Source organism: Nelumbo lutea, chromosome 3 (genome assembly GCF_056320005.1).
Source record: "Nelumbo lutea isolate HS-2025 chromosome 3, American lotus-T2T, whole genome shotgun sequence".
NCBI classification, from domain to species: domain Eukaryota; kingdom Viridiplantae; phylum Streptophyta; class Magnoliopsida; order Proteales; family Nelumbonaceae; genus Nelumbo; species Nelumbo lutea.
Window position 1 is genome coordinate 96,221,683 of NC_142686.1, and position 16,011 is coordinate 96,237,693.

Sequence of the window (16,011 nt, forward strand, 5' to 3'; positions counted from 1 at the left end):
TATTTTGGTAATTATGGATTTATTTACAGAAACATTGTGCCACGACAGCATTGATGAGTAAGAAGAAAAGTAGCTATCATATTATCAAATATATTGCCTAGTAAATTTAAAATCCTCCAGGTGAGAAGATGATTCCTGTAACTTGGTATGTCCTACTATTATCAAACAAAATCTATTAAAAATTTTAAATTAATGTTGGAACCATTTGATACTGGTGCATTGTTGCCATTTATCTCCTTTATTGCTTTCAAAACTTCAGTAAATGGTTCTTCACTTCTTCTACCGGCTAGTCTGCTAAATGTAAGCCATTCAGTTTTCTTAAATTGACATATTGTTCCCTGAAAAGAGCTAATATAGCATTCACGATTCTTCATCTTACACCAACTCTCCATTTACCCTCAGCCATTTAATTCTGTTATCCAAATTTCTTACATTGGCAATTTTATGGAATTACTTTATGTTGTTATCTTCTTTGAGCCAGTACCATTGCCCTTTGCCTCTACTTGATCTCTTCTTGATATGCCATCCTCTCACCCTATTATGTTTGTCGACAGCTCTTGGGATGTCCCTACTCCACTGATTTTAATTTTCTATAGCCTATTCTCTTTGCATAAACATGACTGAACATTACAAACATTCATATTAGAATTACACTATTCTTTAATTACAGCAAAAGAACCATTTCTTCTCAAGCCAAAAGTTTCCAAATTGGAAAGGAGTGGGGCCTTGATCAGTACCCTCTTCATGCAATGCCACAAAACTTTGTGCCTTTTTGTGTAACGAGAGCAAATATGCAGAAAATAGCTCATGAATGTGTGAAGGAGGTGCATGAGATGTCCCAAGAAAGAAGACAGTGGTTCCAACTTTATAGCAACTATTCAACCTTTGGATTGTGATCGCATAGCTCACTTTAAATCATGGTTTTCAAAACCAGATCAGACCTGACGGTTGGATCAGAAAAATCAGGGATCGGTCAGGGACCAGTTCCATTTTACCCTAGAACCACTGTTGATTTGGTCAGCAAACCACTGACCCAGGCAATCGAACCATTCAACGATTTGGTTGATTTCTTTTTATTTTTTTGTCAAAATGGACTGTCCGTTTGATTCAAACAGTCGAACCATTTGACCCGAGAACCAGACCCCTAACCGATTCAAAAACATCATTGCTTCAGGGTTCATTTTTGAACTGATGATCCGTTACATTATTGTATTATATTTTTACATGTTTGATTTGAAATTATATAATAGTTAAAATATACGCACAAACCATGCTCCAATCTGCTAGTTTCTCAAAAATCTTCTTCTTCCTTTTTCTCTCTTTTTTTTTTTTTCATTTTCAAAAGTAGTGAGAAAAGGATTAGTTAATGTCTATTTGGATGTATAGATCTTCTCCCAATTATAATTTCCAATAACCCAAATAGAATACATGAGTCCCATGTTAAGATTTAGTGTTGAGTCCTTCCTCACTTCTCCATTTACACTTCTTTTAACCGTAGAATTCGAAAGGATCAATTGTGAACAGGCTCTGCTTGTGCTTGGTTCCTCAATCTCAATGGTTTTAAATACAGTTATTATTACCGTTGCATTTATGTTTTTCAAACTCCTGGTAAGAAAAGACGAGGGGAATGGCAAGGTCGGTTCCAAGTTCATTGTCCTATCCTGGGTCTATATCAAAATGGGCCCTACCCGTGGACTCATTTTAATCCATGTGTAATGATGAGGTGGCTAATGCATCCTGTCCATCAGAGCCCATTCGAACACTGTTCGAACAGTCATCGTAGCCTTTCATTGGGAATATCTCCATACTTCTATACTATATTTCATGGGGAGTTATTCTCAATGCAAGGCTATGATGGCTGTTCGAATGGGCTTTAAACTGACTGAATCCGGTTTCCATGGTCTACGCAAGCATCTGCATGTAATCTCTTTGAATAAAAATGGTCAATGTAAAATTGCTTAGTTAGCCACGTGGCAAATTAAGGCTGGACTTGTGTTAACAGCAGAAAGTCTGTTTTTTTTATAGAAAAAAAATATAGCACAAATATATGTGAAGTAACAAAACCCAAATCAAAATTACGTCTCTATATATAGAACACAGAAAACAGACAAATAGTCTTCTTAGAGCTCAGATGATAAGAACACGATACATTTTTCCACAGCCACACTTGTAATGGACACTGAAAACTTCCCCCTCTCCCAACTGTCACACTTTCTTCCTCGTTAATCTCTGAAACTTCCTGCACCCCAAACATTACTAATTAACAAGCAAGTTTGATTTAAACAAAAACAAAATCAAGGGAAAATGATATATATGATAGAGACTGAGACCTTGTTGTTGGTTCCATCATCGATTTCTTCTTCCATTAACTCCTGCATTATTTCGTTGCAGCATTCATTTATCTGTATCAGTCGTTTCTTTATCTGCTCCGATCTCTGTAATTAAACAGAGCTCCTATGGTTATTTACATCTGATAGAAAACATTTAAAAGCAGCTTGAACTTGAAGTAAACCCAGCTTAAGCTTGTACCGGATTAGTTATTCCCGATTCCAAAATAATCTTTAATTACCTTCGTAGCAGAAGTCTCCACCTTCACAGGATCCGACAGTGCAGGATTGGTGATCTTGGAGAGCGTCTGACCGAAATCGGATGATCGGATTGTATCTTTTGTGGGCGGTGTCGTTGTAGTTTCTTGGCATGCGCCATTTTTCTTGGTTGGCCCTTGAACTGAAGAGGGAATGGTGGACGGAACCAAAGGTGGACAAGATGGCAACATCTCCGTTTCCATGGGTGTCTTTGGTGTGTCAGATGAGCTAGAAAAAGAACGAAGCCTGTCTAAAGCAGTCGCCACCGGCGGTTGTGCTGCAGGTGGTGATGGCGTGGGGAAAGATTGTGATCGATCAAGAAATTGTGGTTTCTGTGGGGAAGGTGGTGGAAGATTGTTATTTTCGGACGGAGGGTTCGGCGCAGAGTTGCACCGGCGGAGAGTCCACAAGGAAGAACCAAGAAAAGTGCTTGTGGGGACAGGAGATGAGACCTTGATCTTTTTGTGTAATGGCTCAGAGGTGCAGAGTTCTTGATGCAGATCCGAAGATGATCGTTTCTTTAGGAAGGAGCCACACAACTCACAGTGGCCGAAATCAGTCATCCCGAGCTGGAGCATAGACATGGGATGCGTGATTTCTGGGTCGAAACCCATGCCGTGATCGTTCCTTCTTTATATATGCGCCTTCAAGATCAAGATCGCAATCTGTTTTGCGTTCTGGCAAGTTCGAATGCCTTGAGTGGTTTTTATAATGACAACGCCCGCGCTGCGGCCTGCGGGTCGCGACATTCCCAAAGTTTTATGGGCTGGCCCTTGTGGATGGTGTAAAGACGAAGATGGGCTCCGTCTAGGGCGCCTCACACCGGCCTCACACGCATATCCTACAATGCATTGGAAATATCTCCCTATTTATAAGTTATTATTTACGGGAGATGTTTCCAATATAGAATCAGATCCTGTTTGGACACAGCTACGCAGTCCGACCACATAGTTTGTATTGGCCGCACATCGAGTTCTCAATCCATCACTGTTGTTGTGATTCGGGCAAAATCAAAACGACCCTACCACAAGATATAAAATTAGAGAAATATAAAAAAGTGAAATGACAAATTAGCCATTAAATAACAAAAAGAACCAGCAGCTAAATTGTAATTAAGATGCTACCCACCATATGTAAATCAGCATAGCATAAAAGATGCTATCCACTTAAATTTGCGGGTCAATGCTGCACAGGTATTGCACGTGCTCCTAAAATTGTTGACCTTCTGTTCCTAATAGAGTTATGAGTGGCTCACCTTGAGGGGGTCGCCTATTCTCGCTAGAACCATGAAAGGTTCGACCTGTGAGGTCGGCTCCACATTCAATTAGCTGCTCATTCTCATGGGAGCCATGAAGAGCTCGATTAGTAGTGAGGCTTTGCAGTTGGGTTGGGAGATAATATGGGACAAACCACTGAAACTTGCTCGAGCTAGTCGTTTAGTTTCTACCCCCTTGTGATACGTGCATCGTTGTTGGTGTTTGCATAACAGGTCGGTGCCACAGCTACACTACGTCAGTTCTCGGAGACTCTAGCTGTCTACTCCTACGATAAGCCACAAGGAGCTTAACCTGTGGGGGCAGCTCTACTAACTACAGGTTACCAACTCCCATGGGAAACTTGAAAGACTCAACCCACAAGGGTGGCTGCAATCCGTTGATCGCCAACTTCCACGGGGGCCACAAAGGCTCGACTTGTAGGGGCGACCTCACTAATAGAGATGATGAGGCTCATCCGAGCTAATTATGTGTGTTGCAAGTTGGCTCGCTCAGATCGCCAAACTGAGTCTCGATTAGGTTGTTGAAATTTTAACAGGCCAGTCTGCTCTCAGCACCTCGTCCTACAAACACCTCATCACCTCGACAGGGCTGACCTACGAGGGTGGCTGCACAATCTACTAGCTAGGGATGGATTCGAGCCAAGCCGAGCCGAATAATACCAGGCTCGAGACTGTTTTACAAGGCTCGAGCTCGATTCGAGCCAGAACCTTGAGCTCGAGCTCGACTCAAGTAAAAAATTCATAAGCTCAATCTCAGCTCAGCTCGGACTCGATTTTGGGAAAAATATTTTATAAAATAAAAAATTATATATAAAAATATTTTTTTATTTTATATTTAAAATTTAAGAATTATAATAATTAATAATTATAATATTTTATTTTATATATATATATATATATATATATTCGAGTGGCTCGTAAGTCTCACAAGCCGAGCAGCTCGTGAAAAGCTCGACTCGTTGCCACCCCTACTACTAACCCTCAACTTCCACATAGAGCATGGAGGGCTCGACTTGCGGGGCAACCTCACAGTTTGTTGGCTATCAACTCCCACGGGAACCACAAAGGCCTTGACTTACAGGGGTGGCCTCACATTCTATTGGTCGTCAACTCTCACATAGAGCATGTAGGGCTCGACCTATGAGGGTGGCCTCACAATTAAGGAGATTCTGTCTGGGCAAGACTGCGAGAACTTGTCTGGGCTAATCATTCTAATTCTGCCCCCTGGGGGGTTCCTTCAATCCAGGCATTGTTGTTGTTGCTTGAGGATGTCATTACTTACGGCTCAGAGAATGGGTGAGAACTTAGCTTTTGTGTAGCATTTCCACAGATGGCGCCAATTGATGATGCGCGATTTAGCAGCTCCCTACCAGCTAATGACTCAAAAGTCGAGTTGGAGAATTTCTTGCTAGAAGGTGATTTGGATGCCGAGCTGAGTAAGGCCGAGCTAGAAGATAGCTCGGATGTCGAGCTATATAATGGAGAGCTACATAATTTTCTAGGAGACCTATAGGGAAAAAATATTAGAGTGCCCAGGTTTCTTTACCCGAGGTGGGCACTCCAATGCTTAAGTCAATGGATTGGATATTTTTGAGAGAGCTAAAGAGTTGCGAGGACTAAATTGTGCATACCTTCTCTCATGAAAATGGTGCCTTAATATAGGTGTGAGGGATTAGAGACCTCTTGTAACGGGTCCTAGATTCCTGAAGAGTCGTTTCCGCTAAGTTAGGAGAGACTATCTTCGTCGGTTACACAATCTGCACAGAGAGTTGAGGTTCATCCGATCAACCTTGACGTAGGTAGGTCGGCCTACCAATCGAGCGTTATTACTCTAGAGAACTTGGTCCTGATAATAGATCTATGTAAAAGGTCGACAAGCACGCATTGTAGGTCATCACTTATACCTTATTTATCTAGGCCAATCTCCAAAGGAGGTTGTTCCTTCAATAGAGGTCCTTTAGGTTGACCAGACCGAGGTACTTTAGGTTGGCCACAGGCGAGGTGCTACTAGCCGACCTATTAGGGTGATCTTCTTACTCAATGTCGAAATGTCACTTGGATGCCATGTGTCATGTTATTATTCAAAGGTTGGTCACCAGGTCTCTAGTAGGTTTCTGGAGGTAGGTCACCATGTCTCTAGTAGGTCTCCGGAGGTAGGTCATCAGCTCTCCAGTAGGTCTTTGGAGGTAGGTCGTCAGGTCTCCAAAGGTAGGCCACTAGGTCGATAGAGGTAGGTCTCCATGTCTCTAATAGGTCTCTAGAGGTAGGTCACCAGGTCGGCGGAGGTAGGTCTCTAGGTCTCTAGTAGGTCATTGGAGGTAGGTCGCTAGGTCGGCGGAGGTAGGTCTCCAGGTCTCCAGTATGTCTCTAGAGGTAGGTTGACAGGTCTCCATCATTTTGGCTAAGGCAAGTCATCGCCTATGTGGTGTCGGGGTGTCATCCTGTTGTTTTGAGATGCCACGTGTCATGATGTCAGTGGAGGGCCAAACTTGCCCTCATCATGCGCCATTTTTCTTGGTCACCTCATGAACTACAGAGGTAATGGTGGATGGAACCAAATGAGGAAGAAAAGGTGGACAAGGTGGCAACATCTCCATTTCCGTGGGTGTCTCTGGTGTGTCAGATGAGCTAGAAAAAGAATGAAGCCTGTCCAAAGCAGTCGCCACCGGCGGTTGTGCTACAGGTGATGATGGCGTGGAATTAGAATTAATGTTTCTATTTTCCAATGGGTATGGGTTGGGAAAAGATTGTGATCGATCAAGAAATTGTGGTTTCTATGGGGAAGGTGGTGGAAAATTGTTATTTTCGGACAAAGGGTTCGACATAGTGTTGTACCGACGGAGAGTCGACAAGGAAAAGCCATGAACAGTGCTTGTGGGGACAAGAGATGAGACCATCTGTAAGATTGAGCGAGGTTTTGGCAGTGACGAATATGGTAACAATGGAATGGTAGGTAGCATCGTCTCGACTGTGGACTTAGTGTTCGCTGAAGAGTGTGTTCAAGGGCATGAAAGAATTGGTGCGGGCCACACCGTCGGGGTTGAGGTAGCAATTGAAGGAGGTCATTGGATCGACCATGAACTTCTTGTTTAATGGCTTAGGCTCGGAATCAGAGGTGTAGGGTTCTTGTTGTAGATCTGAAGATGATTGTTTCTTCAGGGAGGAGCCACACAACTCATAGTAGCCGAAACCAGTGCTCCCGAGCTGGAGCATAGACATGGGATGTGATGATACGCGATCTAGCAGCTCCTTGCTAGCTGATGATTCAGAAGCTAAGCTAGAGAATTCCTTGTTAGAAGGTGACTCGGATGTTGAGCTAAGTAAGGCTGAGCTAGAACATAGCTCGGATGTTGAGCTATATAACGGTGATCTATGTAATTTTTTGGGAGACCTGTAGGGAAGCAATTTTAGAGTGCACCGGTTTCTTTACCTGGGGTGGGCACTCCGATGCTTAAGTCAGTGAATTGGATGTTTTTGAGAGAGCTAAAAGTAAGAGTGCTAGAGAGCTATGAGAACTAAATTGTGCATACCTTCTTGGGTAGAAATGAGTACTTTATATAGGTATAAGTGGTTTGAGCCTCTTTACAATGGGTCTCATCTTCTCACGGAGGCATTTCCACCTAGTCAACCGAGTTATTACGTTGGTTACATGATCTATGCGGGCATTACAGCTCGCCCAAATAACTCAGGCACGTCTAGTGCGGTAAGTTGCTCTAACAGTCAAGGAATTAACACCCCAGAGATCTCGGGTGGTATCGTATCTTCGAGACAGGTCAAAACGAGCTGGGAGACTTGTCAACTCGTTCCGGCCGAGGTGGAGGTCGGCCTGGGTAAGGTGCTTTGGCTTAACTTTCTGAGCCGGTTCACTTACTCAGCGCCGAGGTGTCATCTGCAGGCCAAGTGTCGCAATGTGATTTGGAAGACCAAATTACCCCTCATCAATTGCCCCCACTATCGAGCCTATGTCAGGTCGGTGAAGGGTGTAGCTCTCAGTAAGTTAATTGGTCCAACTGGTTTGTAGGTCGTTGTTTTGATCATAATTCATAAAAAAGAACTTGAGTAGAATTAGGGTTTCCCTATTCAAGGTGTATAAGTATGCACTATGTCTGCTAAAACCCCTTAATTATATTCCTTGAAGGAAATACCCTTTGATTTTGATTTTATGTGAAATAGCTACTCTGTAAGGGTTAAACCCAACAACAGGTATAAGCAATCCCATCAGCTTAGACTCCTAACGGTTTATACCTATGAGTTGGCCCCACATTTGGTAGATAGGTGATGGGACTTTACACCATTAGGTACTTATGTATTTAACCTTATACATCTTAACAATGAGCCCCGTTAATTGGTAAAAAGTGGGACCCACTATACTAATTTGGTGGTGGGCATGGCCCACCTTAATATTTTAAACTTAAAGATTCTGACAGTGGGCCCCGCTGACCGATAGGACCCATTAGTTTGATTTGATAGTGGGCATGGCCCACTTTAACGTTTTGAACTTAAATATTTAGATAGTGAGCCCTGTTGACAGGTTGGACCCACTAGTTTGATTTGACAGTGGGCATGACCCACTTTAATGTTTAAAACTTAAATATTTTGACAATGGGCCCTGTTGATAGGTGGAACCCACTAGGTTGATTAGTTAGTGGGTGTGGCCCACTTTAAGATTTTAAACTTAAATATTTTGACAGTGGGCCTCGTTGACCAGTGAGACCACTAGTTTAATTTGATAGTGGGCATGGCCCACTTTAAGGTTTTAAGCTTAAATATTTTGATAGTGGGCCCCGCTAACAGGTGGGACCCACTAGTTTAATTTGATAGTGAGCATGACCCACTTTAAGGTTTTAAACATAAATATTTTGGCAATCAGCCCCACTGACAAGTGGGACTTACTAGTTTGATTTGATAGTGGGCATGACCCACTTTAGGGTTTTAAACTTAAATATTTTGACAGTGGGCCCCATTGATATGTACTCTTTAAATAGTGAGCATGGCCCACTTTAAACTTAAATGTCCTAACAGTGGGCCCCACCGATAAGTGGGACCCATTAACTCATGGTAATTCACAATTGTCAATAGTGGGGGTCAAATTATATTTTATTTATCTATCTATCTATCTATCTATATATATATATATAAGGTGGATAGGATCCACAGATTGAGTTTTAACCATTTTAGTTTTTATTTATGGTGCTTGATGCATTGTTTTTTTTTTTTTTTGATAAATAATGAAGAGATTTTTTTAGAGAATGTTTATTTTCTTTCCTCATCATATTTAATGAAGTACTGGTTTACACTTTTTTTAAGAATGAAAACTCTTTTTTTTTTAATTTTGTTGTTCACAATTTAAATTCATGTGGGCTAGGAGTATAACATCAATATATGTTTAATAATGTTGTGGCTGCACCTATATGTGTTAGGCTGCCTACATACTCATTTAGGGATCAAGCCAACGTAATTCATGTTCGATAGTTTAACCACATGAGAACAAATGGTGGGACTTCCCCTTTTTTTATCTCAATAGTTTAACCATGTAAGAGAAATTGGTGGATTGTCTCATCAGTTTAACCACATAAGAGGCATCATGGATTTGTTTGTTTTTCTTTTTTTTTTTTACCCTAGGCCATATTTTTTTGGGCTTATCTCAATAGTTTAACCATGTAAGAGAGATTGGTGATTTGTCTCATCAGTTTAATCACATAAGAGGCATTGGTGGATTTGTTTTTGTAGTTTTTTTTGTTTAAGCATAAAAAGGCTTAATAAATTTTCCATTTACACAATGATTTTTCACTTGGCCCTCGGGGTCTGAGAGCTCATATGCACCTCTTGGGAAGACTTTTGTGATAACATATGGACCTTCCCATTTTGGCTAAAACTTCCCTAAGGTTTTCCTTGTAACTATGATAGGCCTTTTAACGGTTAGAACTAAGTCCCCTACCGCAAATGATGGATACTTAACTCTTTTATTAAAGGCACCTGCAACTTGGGCTTGGTAAACTTCTAGCATTTGTTAAGCTACAAGCCTTGTTTCATCAAGGGCCTCTAATTCAGCGATCCTTATTCTTGCATTTTCTTCAGGATGCGTAAGTTGTACCACAATCCTTAAAGAAGGAAGTTGAACTTCTAGAGGAAGAACAACTTCTGCCCCAAATACCAAGTTATATGGTGTGCATTCTGTAGCTGTTTAAACTATAGTACGATAAGCCCAAAGGGCTTTTGGGAGGCGTTCATGCCAATCCTTTTTGTTACTTAAAACCAGTTTCTTAAGAATTTTGCATAAGACTTTCTTGAAGGCTTCGGCTTGTCCGTTTGATGACGGGTTATAAGTTGAGGCCTTTGCATGATGGATTTTATATTTCTCACATAATTTTATTAACATCTTACACTTGAAGTATGTGGTGTTGTTAGATATGATTTTAGATGGGATACCATATCTATATATGATGTGATTTCAGATGAAATTAGCAACATCAATTGCTCTAATCTCCTTTAATGCTATTGCCTCTGCCCACTTAGAGAAATAGTCTGTAGCTGCTAAAATGTATGAATGGGATTTTGAGGATGATGGTTTAATAGGACTAATTACATCCCATCCCCATGTAAATATTCAATGATGGGTTGTCTCCAACTTGCATCTTCCTCAATTTCATAAACCGTGACCATGTTCACAGTTATGACTTCTTGGCTCTAACAGGTGATGCAATTTTTCAGGATTTGCATTGCATCCAATATAATAGTGGACCAAAAATAATCCAATTCTTCCAAATGTCTATCAATTCTGGGGCATCCTTGTGTATATCACATTCTCCTGCATTCACCTCCTATAGGGCATGAAAAGCTTCATCTTTGGATAAGCACTTTAACAAAATCCCATTGACGGATTTCCTGTATAAAGTACCATTTATATATCTAAAGTGTGAAGCTTGATGTTGTATATTTGCACTTCTTCTTGGATCTAATGGAATAAGCCCATATTGTAAATAATTAATTATGGGCACTCTCCAATCTGTAATTTCTTCTTGTTGAATTGTGACAAAATTCACAAATTCTATCTCTTGTTCTCTTTCATTTACAAGAGGGAGGATGCGTCTTTCACCAATGGTAATATGTAATTCTCTTTGCTTAGGCAAAGTTAGAAATGCAACCAATTTGGCTAAAGCATCTGCTTTATCATTTTCAGACCTTGGCACATGGTCTATGGAAATGCTGGCAAATTGAGCCATAAGTTGTTTGATTTTATTATAGTAAGGGATTAGATTCAAGTTTTAACCCCATATATTTCCTTTAGTTGGTTAATAACCATTTGAGAATCGCCAAACACTTGTAAGTGTTCAAGATTTATTTCTCGTGCCATTTCCATGTCGATTATAATTGCTTCATATTCAATAATGTTATTTGAACATAAAGATGTAAGGGAGAATGAATAAAGAATCAATTCCCCTGATGGTGTGATAAATATGATGCCTGCACCTGCACCGTGTTTTGAAGAGGCTCCATCAAAATAGAGTTGTCATGGTTTTGCAATCTCTATACATAAGACTCTTTCATCTGGGAGATCTTCTAATAGTTCATTCGTATCAGGCACAGGGTGAGTTACCAAAAAGTCAGTTATTGCTTGACCCTTAACTGCCTTTAAAGGCATATATTTTATTTCAAACTTTGAAAGAATTAAGGTCTACTTGGCCAATCTTCCTGTTAAAACAGGTCGGGAAAGAAAATATCTTAAAGGACAAGCTCTTGAAACCAAAGTAATTGGGTGCGCAAGCAAATAATGTTGTAATTTTTACACAACAAATATTAAAGCTAGGCACAACTTTTCGATTGGGGAGTAATTAAACTCTGCCCCCACTAATGTGCTACTCAAATAATATAGGGCATTTTCTTTCCCCTCATCATTATTTTGGGCTAGCAATGTCCCTAGGGAATTTTCTGAAACTGAAATATATAAAATTAGTGGTTTTCCCTTTATAGGCGCCGCTGGCACTGGTGGATTAAGCAAGTAATTCTTTATACTTCGGAAAGCATTTTGACATGCTTCATCCCATTCAAAAGGTGTATCTTTTTTCATCAACCTTGAAAATGGTTGACATCCCTTGAACAAATTAGAAATGAATCTTCTTATATATGTCATCCTACCTTGTAAACCTCGCAATTCTCGTAGGTTTCGAGGAGGGGGCATCTCCAATATCGCCTTGATTTTGATGGGGTTGATGCACATTTCAATGAATCTGAGAAATTTTTTTGATGTTACTCCAAATGCACATTTCAAAAGATTCATTTTGAGTTGATGTTTTTGAAGTCTTTCGAAGACTCTTCTTAGATCACCTATATGATGGCTTCTTTTTCTAGTTTTTACAACCAAATCATCAACATAACACTCTATAGTGTTATGTAGCATATCATTAAATGTGACTGTCATGGCCCATTGGTAGGTTGCTCCTGCATTTTTTTAACCAAAGGGCATTACCGTGTAACAGTATGTCCCTTTTGGGATACGAAAAGCGATTGGCTCTTCATCCTCTAAGGCCATCTTAATTTGATTATAACCCGAGATGCCATCCATGAAGGATAATGCTTCAAAACCTGTTATAGCATCCACTAATAATTTTGTGATAGGTAGTGGAAATTCATCTTTTGGGCAAGCATCACTAAGATCCCTAAAATCTATATAAATGCGTATTTGTTCGATTTTTTTTAATAGGAACAATATTAGCTAACCAAACAGGATATTTCACTTCTCTAATAAAACCAACATTAATTAATTCATCAACCTCAACCTCAATTTACATAGGCCTAAAGCAGTGTTGAGCTTGTTTTATAGGACATTTATCCTTAGATACTACTAACCTATGTACAACTATTTTAGGATTAAGTCCTGGCATATCCCGATACCCCCCAGCAAACACATCTCGGTATTCACAGATTAATGCTTCATAAACCTTGACTTCTTCTTCAGTAAGTAAAGCACTAACAAAGATGGGCTTGGGATCTTCGACAATACCGAGGTTGATTTCACGAAGACTATCTTCGGTTACTTGACCTCCATCTTCAAGTTTTGGTGGAGTTGGTTGAATGTTTCTAATTTCTTTAATTGATTGATCCTCATTAAGAAAATCGATTGAGTGAGGAGCTTCTTTGAGAGACTCTACCTATTCAAAATTTGTACAATTAAGGTGTATGTTTTGATTTTGCGGTTCTATATATTCAAAAGATTCTAGAATAACATTTATACCTTGATTTTGAAGATCTGTATTCTAATTTCCTTCAATGGAGATGTGGTTAACTTCAATCTTGAACTCTCCATCCTTTTCAAGTTTCTTAATGATGACTTCTAGTCGCTTTTCTTTTTTTATGATATTTTGGGATGGAAATGTGAGTACGTTGAATACAGAAACTTGCTTCTTTATTTCATGACCCTTCAAGCCTTTGAGTCGTTTAAGCACAAACACTCGTGGCTTGCTAAGAATAGACTTTTCTTGATCTGTAAAGGTCGATGCCCCATCACTGTATGTGGGATTGTCATTACCTCTATTTGCAAAAGATAATGGTTTGAATTTGCAAAAGAGAATCCTCTTATTCCTTCTATTCTTGTCATGGAATGAAGTTGACACAATCAACTAAGTTTGAGGAATGGATGGGTCAATCTTCCTCAATGGGCAAGTGTAACTTGTTGTAAGTGTTGACATCACGCTTTGTAACGATGTAAGTGTCTTCTATCTCGGCCTTCTTTGATTCTTTGGGATATACCTAAAGATGGTTTTAGGTTTTGAGTCAATTTGATGGCCTTGTTTCTTTTTTACTTTACTTTGAGGAAGCATAGTGATCTCGACTTTTGGGGTCATCGACGAAGCCTTATCTATGACAAACTTTAATTGTGCGTTTATTTTGTCTCTCACGACTTCGGATGTAGGTATAGTGGGAGCTTTGTAGAACTTAGCATCTGCATAGTGAACCTCCTCCCATTGGAATGGATCCGATTTTGCAACAACTGTCTTTACCACTCCATCCTTGCTGAATTTAAAACATCGGTGAAGTATAGATGGAGTTATTCCATATGTATGCAACCAAGGGCGTCCTAGAAGGATGTTGTATGAGGTATCTACATCAATGATTCTCATTCCAAAGGGAATGGTTCCCATTGCTTTAATTCTCCAATCTCAACCTTTAAAGCAATGGTTCCCATTGTTTTTTGCCCTTCTTGATTGAACCCTTGAATAGTGAGATATGAAAGAGATAATTGGTGGGACGTCAAACCCATAATTAACAAAATTTTCAAGCGTAAGAGATTTACTGCAAACCCACAATCAAGTAAGACTCGATTGATGGATGTATCTCCTACTATGCCTGACACATAATAGACGATTGTAATAATCCATCCCAAGTTGAAGATCTTCATCATCAAAAGAAATGCAGGCCATACATGAGGCACATATGTTGGGGGAATTGGGTTGTTTTTCAACTTGATCAACTTTATTCCTGAATTGTTTAGGATTTAGAAATGCTTAAATTACTACTTTTCTCATCTCTAGGGAAAGTTGAAGCGCATCATAAACACTTAACAATGCAGGGATATGTTTTAAGTGAGCCAGAATATCATACTTAATATGCAATTGGGCTTCTTGCACTACCTTTTGAACATGAGGCTGAACCCTTATTGGTATATCTGTTTTAGGGTCTTTTGCCTTACTTTGTCCATATGCTTTTAATTCTTCTTCATTTTCTTTGGATCCTTCATCTTCAATTTCTGGTTGTTCATTTGGATTATTATCATTTTAAAGATGATTTTTGTGGAAGAACATGACGTCGGCTATATTGTAGGGCGACTTGGTCGACCTCATTTTCAGCCACATGTATCTCTTCTTCATTGCAAGCTACCATATAGCATGGCGCTATTGGGGTTATGTCCACTTTGTCTAAGCCTTCATTGAGTATTTCCTTTGGCATATACTCTTTTAGAGTAATAGGAAATCTTAAGGGCTTCTCATATTCATCCTTTGAAATCATTAGAGACTTCTTCTTGGCTTTTCTTCTTCTTTTACTCTTCTTGGAATTCTTTTGACCCTAAACTTAATGCCCAGAGATGGAGAAATTTCTATTTTTAGGGGTTTAATTATCCCTCTTGGCTTTTTGTCGATTATTGTTTACCAATTTTCTTCCTCTTCTGATGTGGATGAATCATCAAAACACAAAATGCTTGGCTCTTTCGTCAACTCATACAATGAGGGACTATTTGGATTTTCTTCTTCTACAAGGGATATGTTGTTTGCAACTACAGTAATTTCTTTTGTAGAACATTCTGCTATTTCAATTTCCCCTTTATCTATCATTGCTTGAATGATATCTTTGAAGACAAAACACTCTTTTAAGGGATGACTGACCATTTTGTGATAAGGACAATATTTTGGATCCTTATCTTATTGACATCACCTAGTCGTTTTGGTTCTGAAAATTTAATAGCTTTCTATGCCATAAGATCTTCAAAAATCCCTTCTACATCCTCATTGTCAAATGAGTATTTCTTTTCCCTCCTTTCTTGAAGAGTTAAAGGCTTGGAGACATCTTTCCCTTTACCTGAATCCTTCTTCTTAACATTCACAAAGGTGGCCATTGCCTCTCCTTTGCCTGTAAACCTTTTGCCATCTTTCTTCAGTTCTGGAGGTGGATTAGAATTCTTTGCTACAACCTTCTGTCTAGCAATATGTCTTTCAACATTGCTAGCCTTGGATACTAATGCGTCGAATGGTTGTGGTTCAGCATTACCTACAAATGTGGCAAGCTCTGATAAGAGGTTGTTGGTGCATACTTGTATAGCTGAGGTTTCCTTCAATTGTTCAACACATTAAAGGTTCATATTCCTCCAATGCGTGATGAACTCATTAACACTTTTATTTGGTCTTTGTTTAGTTTCAGCTAGGTCTGTTATTGAAAACTTTCTTTTGAAACTAACAAATTGTGCTAAAAAGGCGTGTTGTATGTCATCCTAAGTAATAGTTGATCCTGGCACTAATTAAGTATATCAAGTGAAGGCTGCTCCTTTTAATGATTGGACAAACTACCTTATTAGCAAGGCATCTGACATTGCAGATTCACGACAAGCTAAATAGAAATGGACAAGATGTTCATGAGGAGATCCATTTATCCCATCGAATT

General features: G+C 39.6%; 1 protein-coding gene across 1 annotated transcript; it reads right to left on the reverse strand.

Moving 5' to 3' along the window:
• Positions 1–2,083: 2,083 nt before the first annotated feature.
• Positions 2,084–3,241, reverse strand: LOC148867015 (uncharacterized). Its single transcript, XM_088976449.1, has 3 exons — positions 2,570–3,241; positions 2,331–2,435; positions 2,084–2,239 (listed from the first exon to the last, which is right to left on the reverse strand). The coding sequence occupies exons 1-3, from the start codon at positions 3,197–3,199 to the stop codon at positions 2,084–2,086; spliced, it is 891 nt and encodes a 296-aa protein (XP_088832575.1). The 5' UTR covers positions 3,200–3,241.
• Positions 3,242–16,011: the final 12,770 nt, after the last annotated feature.

Excerpts from the sequence above, each read along its gene's own strand:
- LOC148867015 (XM_088976449.1), bottom strand. The coding sequence starts at position 3,199 with ATGGGTTTCGACCCAGAAATCACGCATCCCATGTCTATGCTCCAGCTC. Across the intron at positions 2,436-2,569 it reads TGGAGACTTCTGCTACGAAG|AGATCGGAGCAGATAAAGAA; the intron begins GTAATTAAAGAT and ends GTTTAATTACAG. Across the intron at positions 2,240-2,330 it reads ATGATGGAACCAACAACAAG|GAAGTTTCAGAGATTAACGA; the intron begins GTCTCAGTCTCT and ends TTTGGGGTGCAG.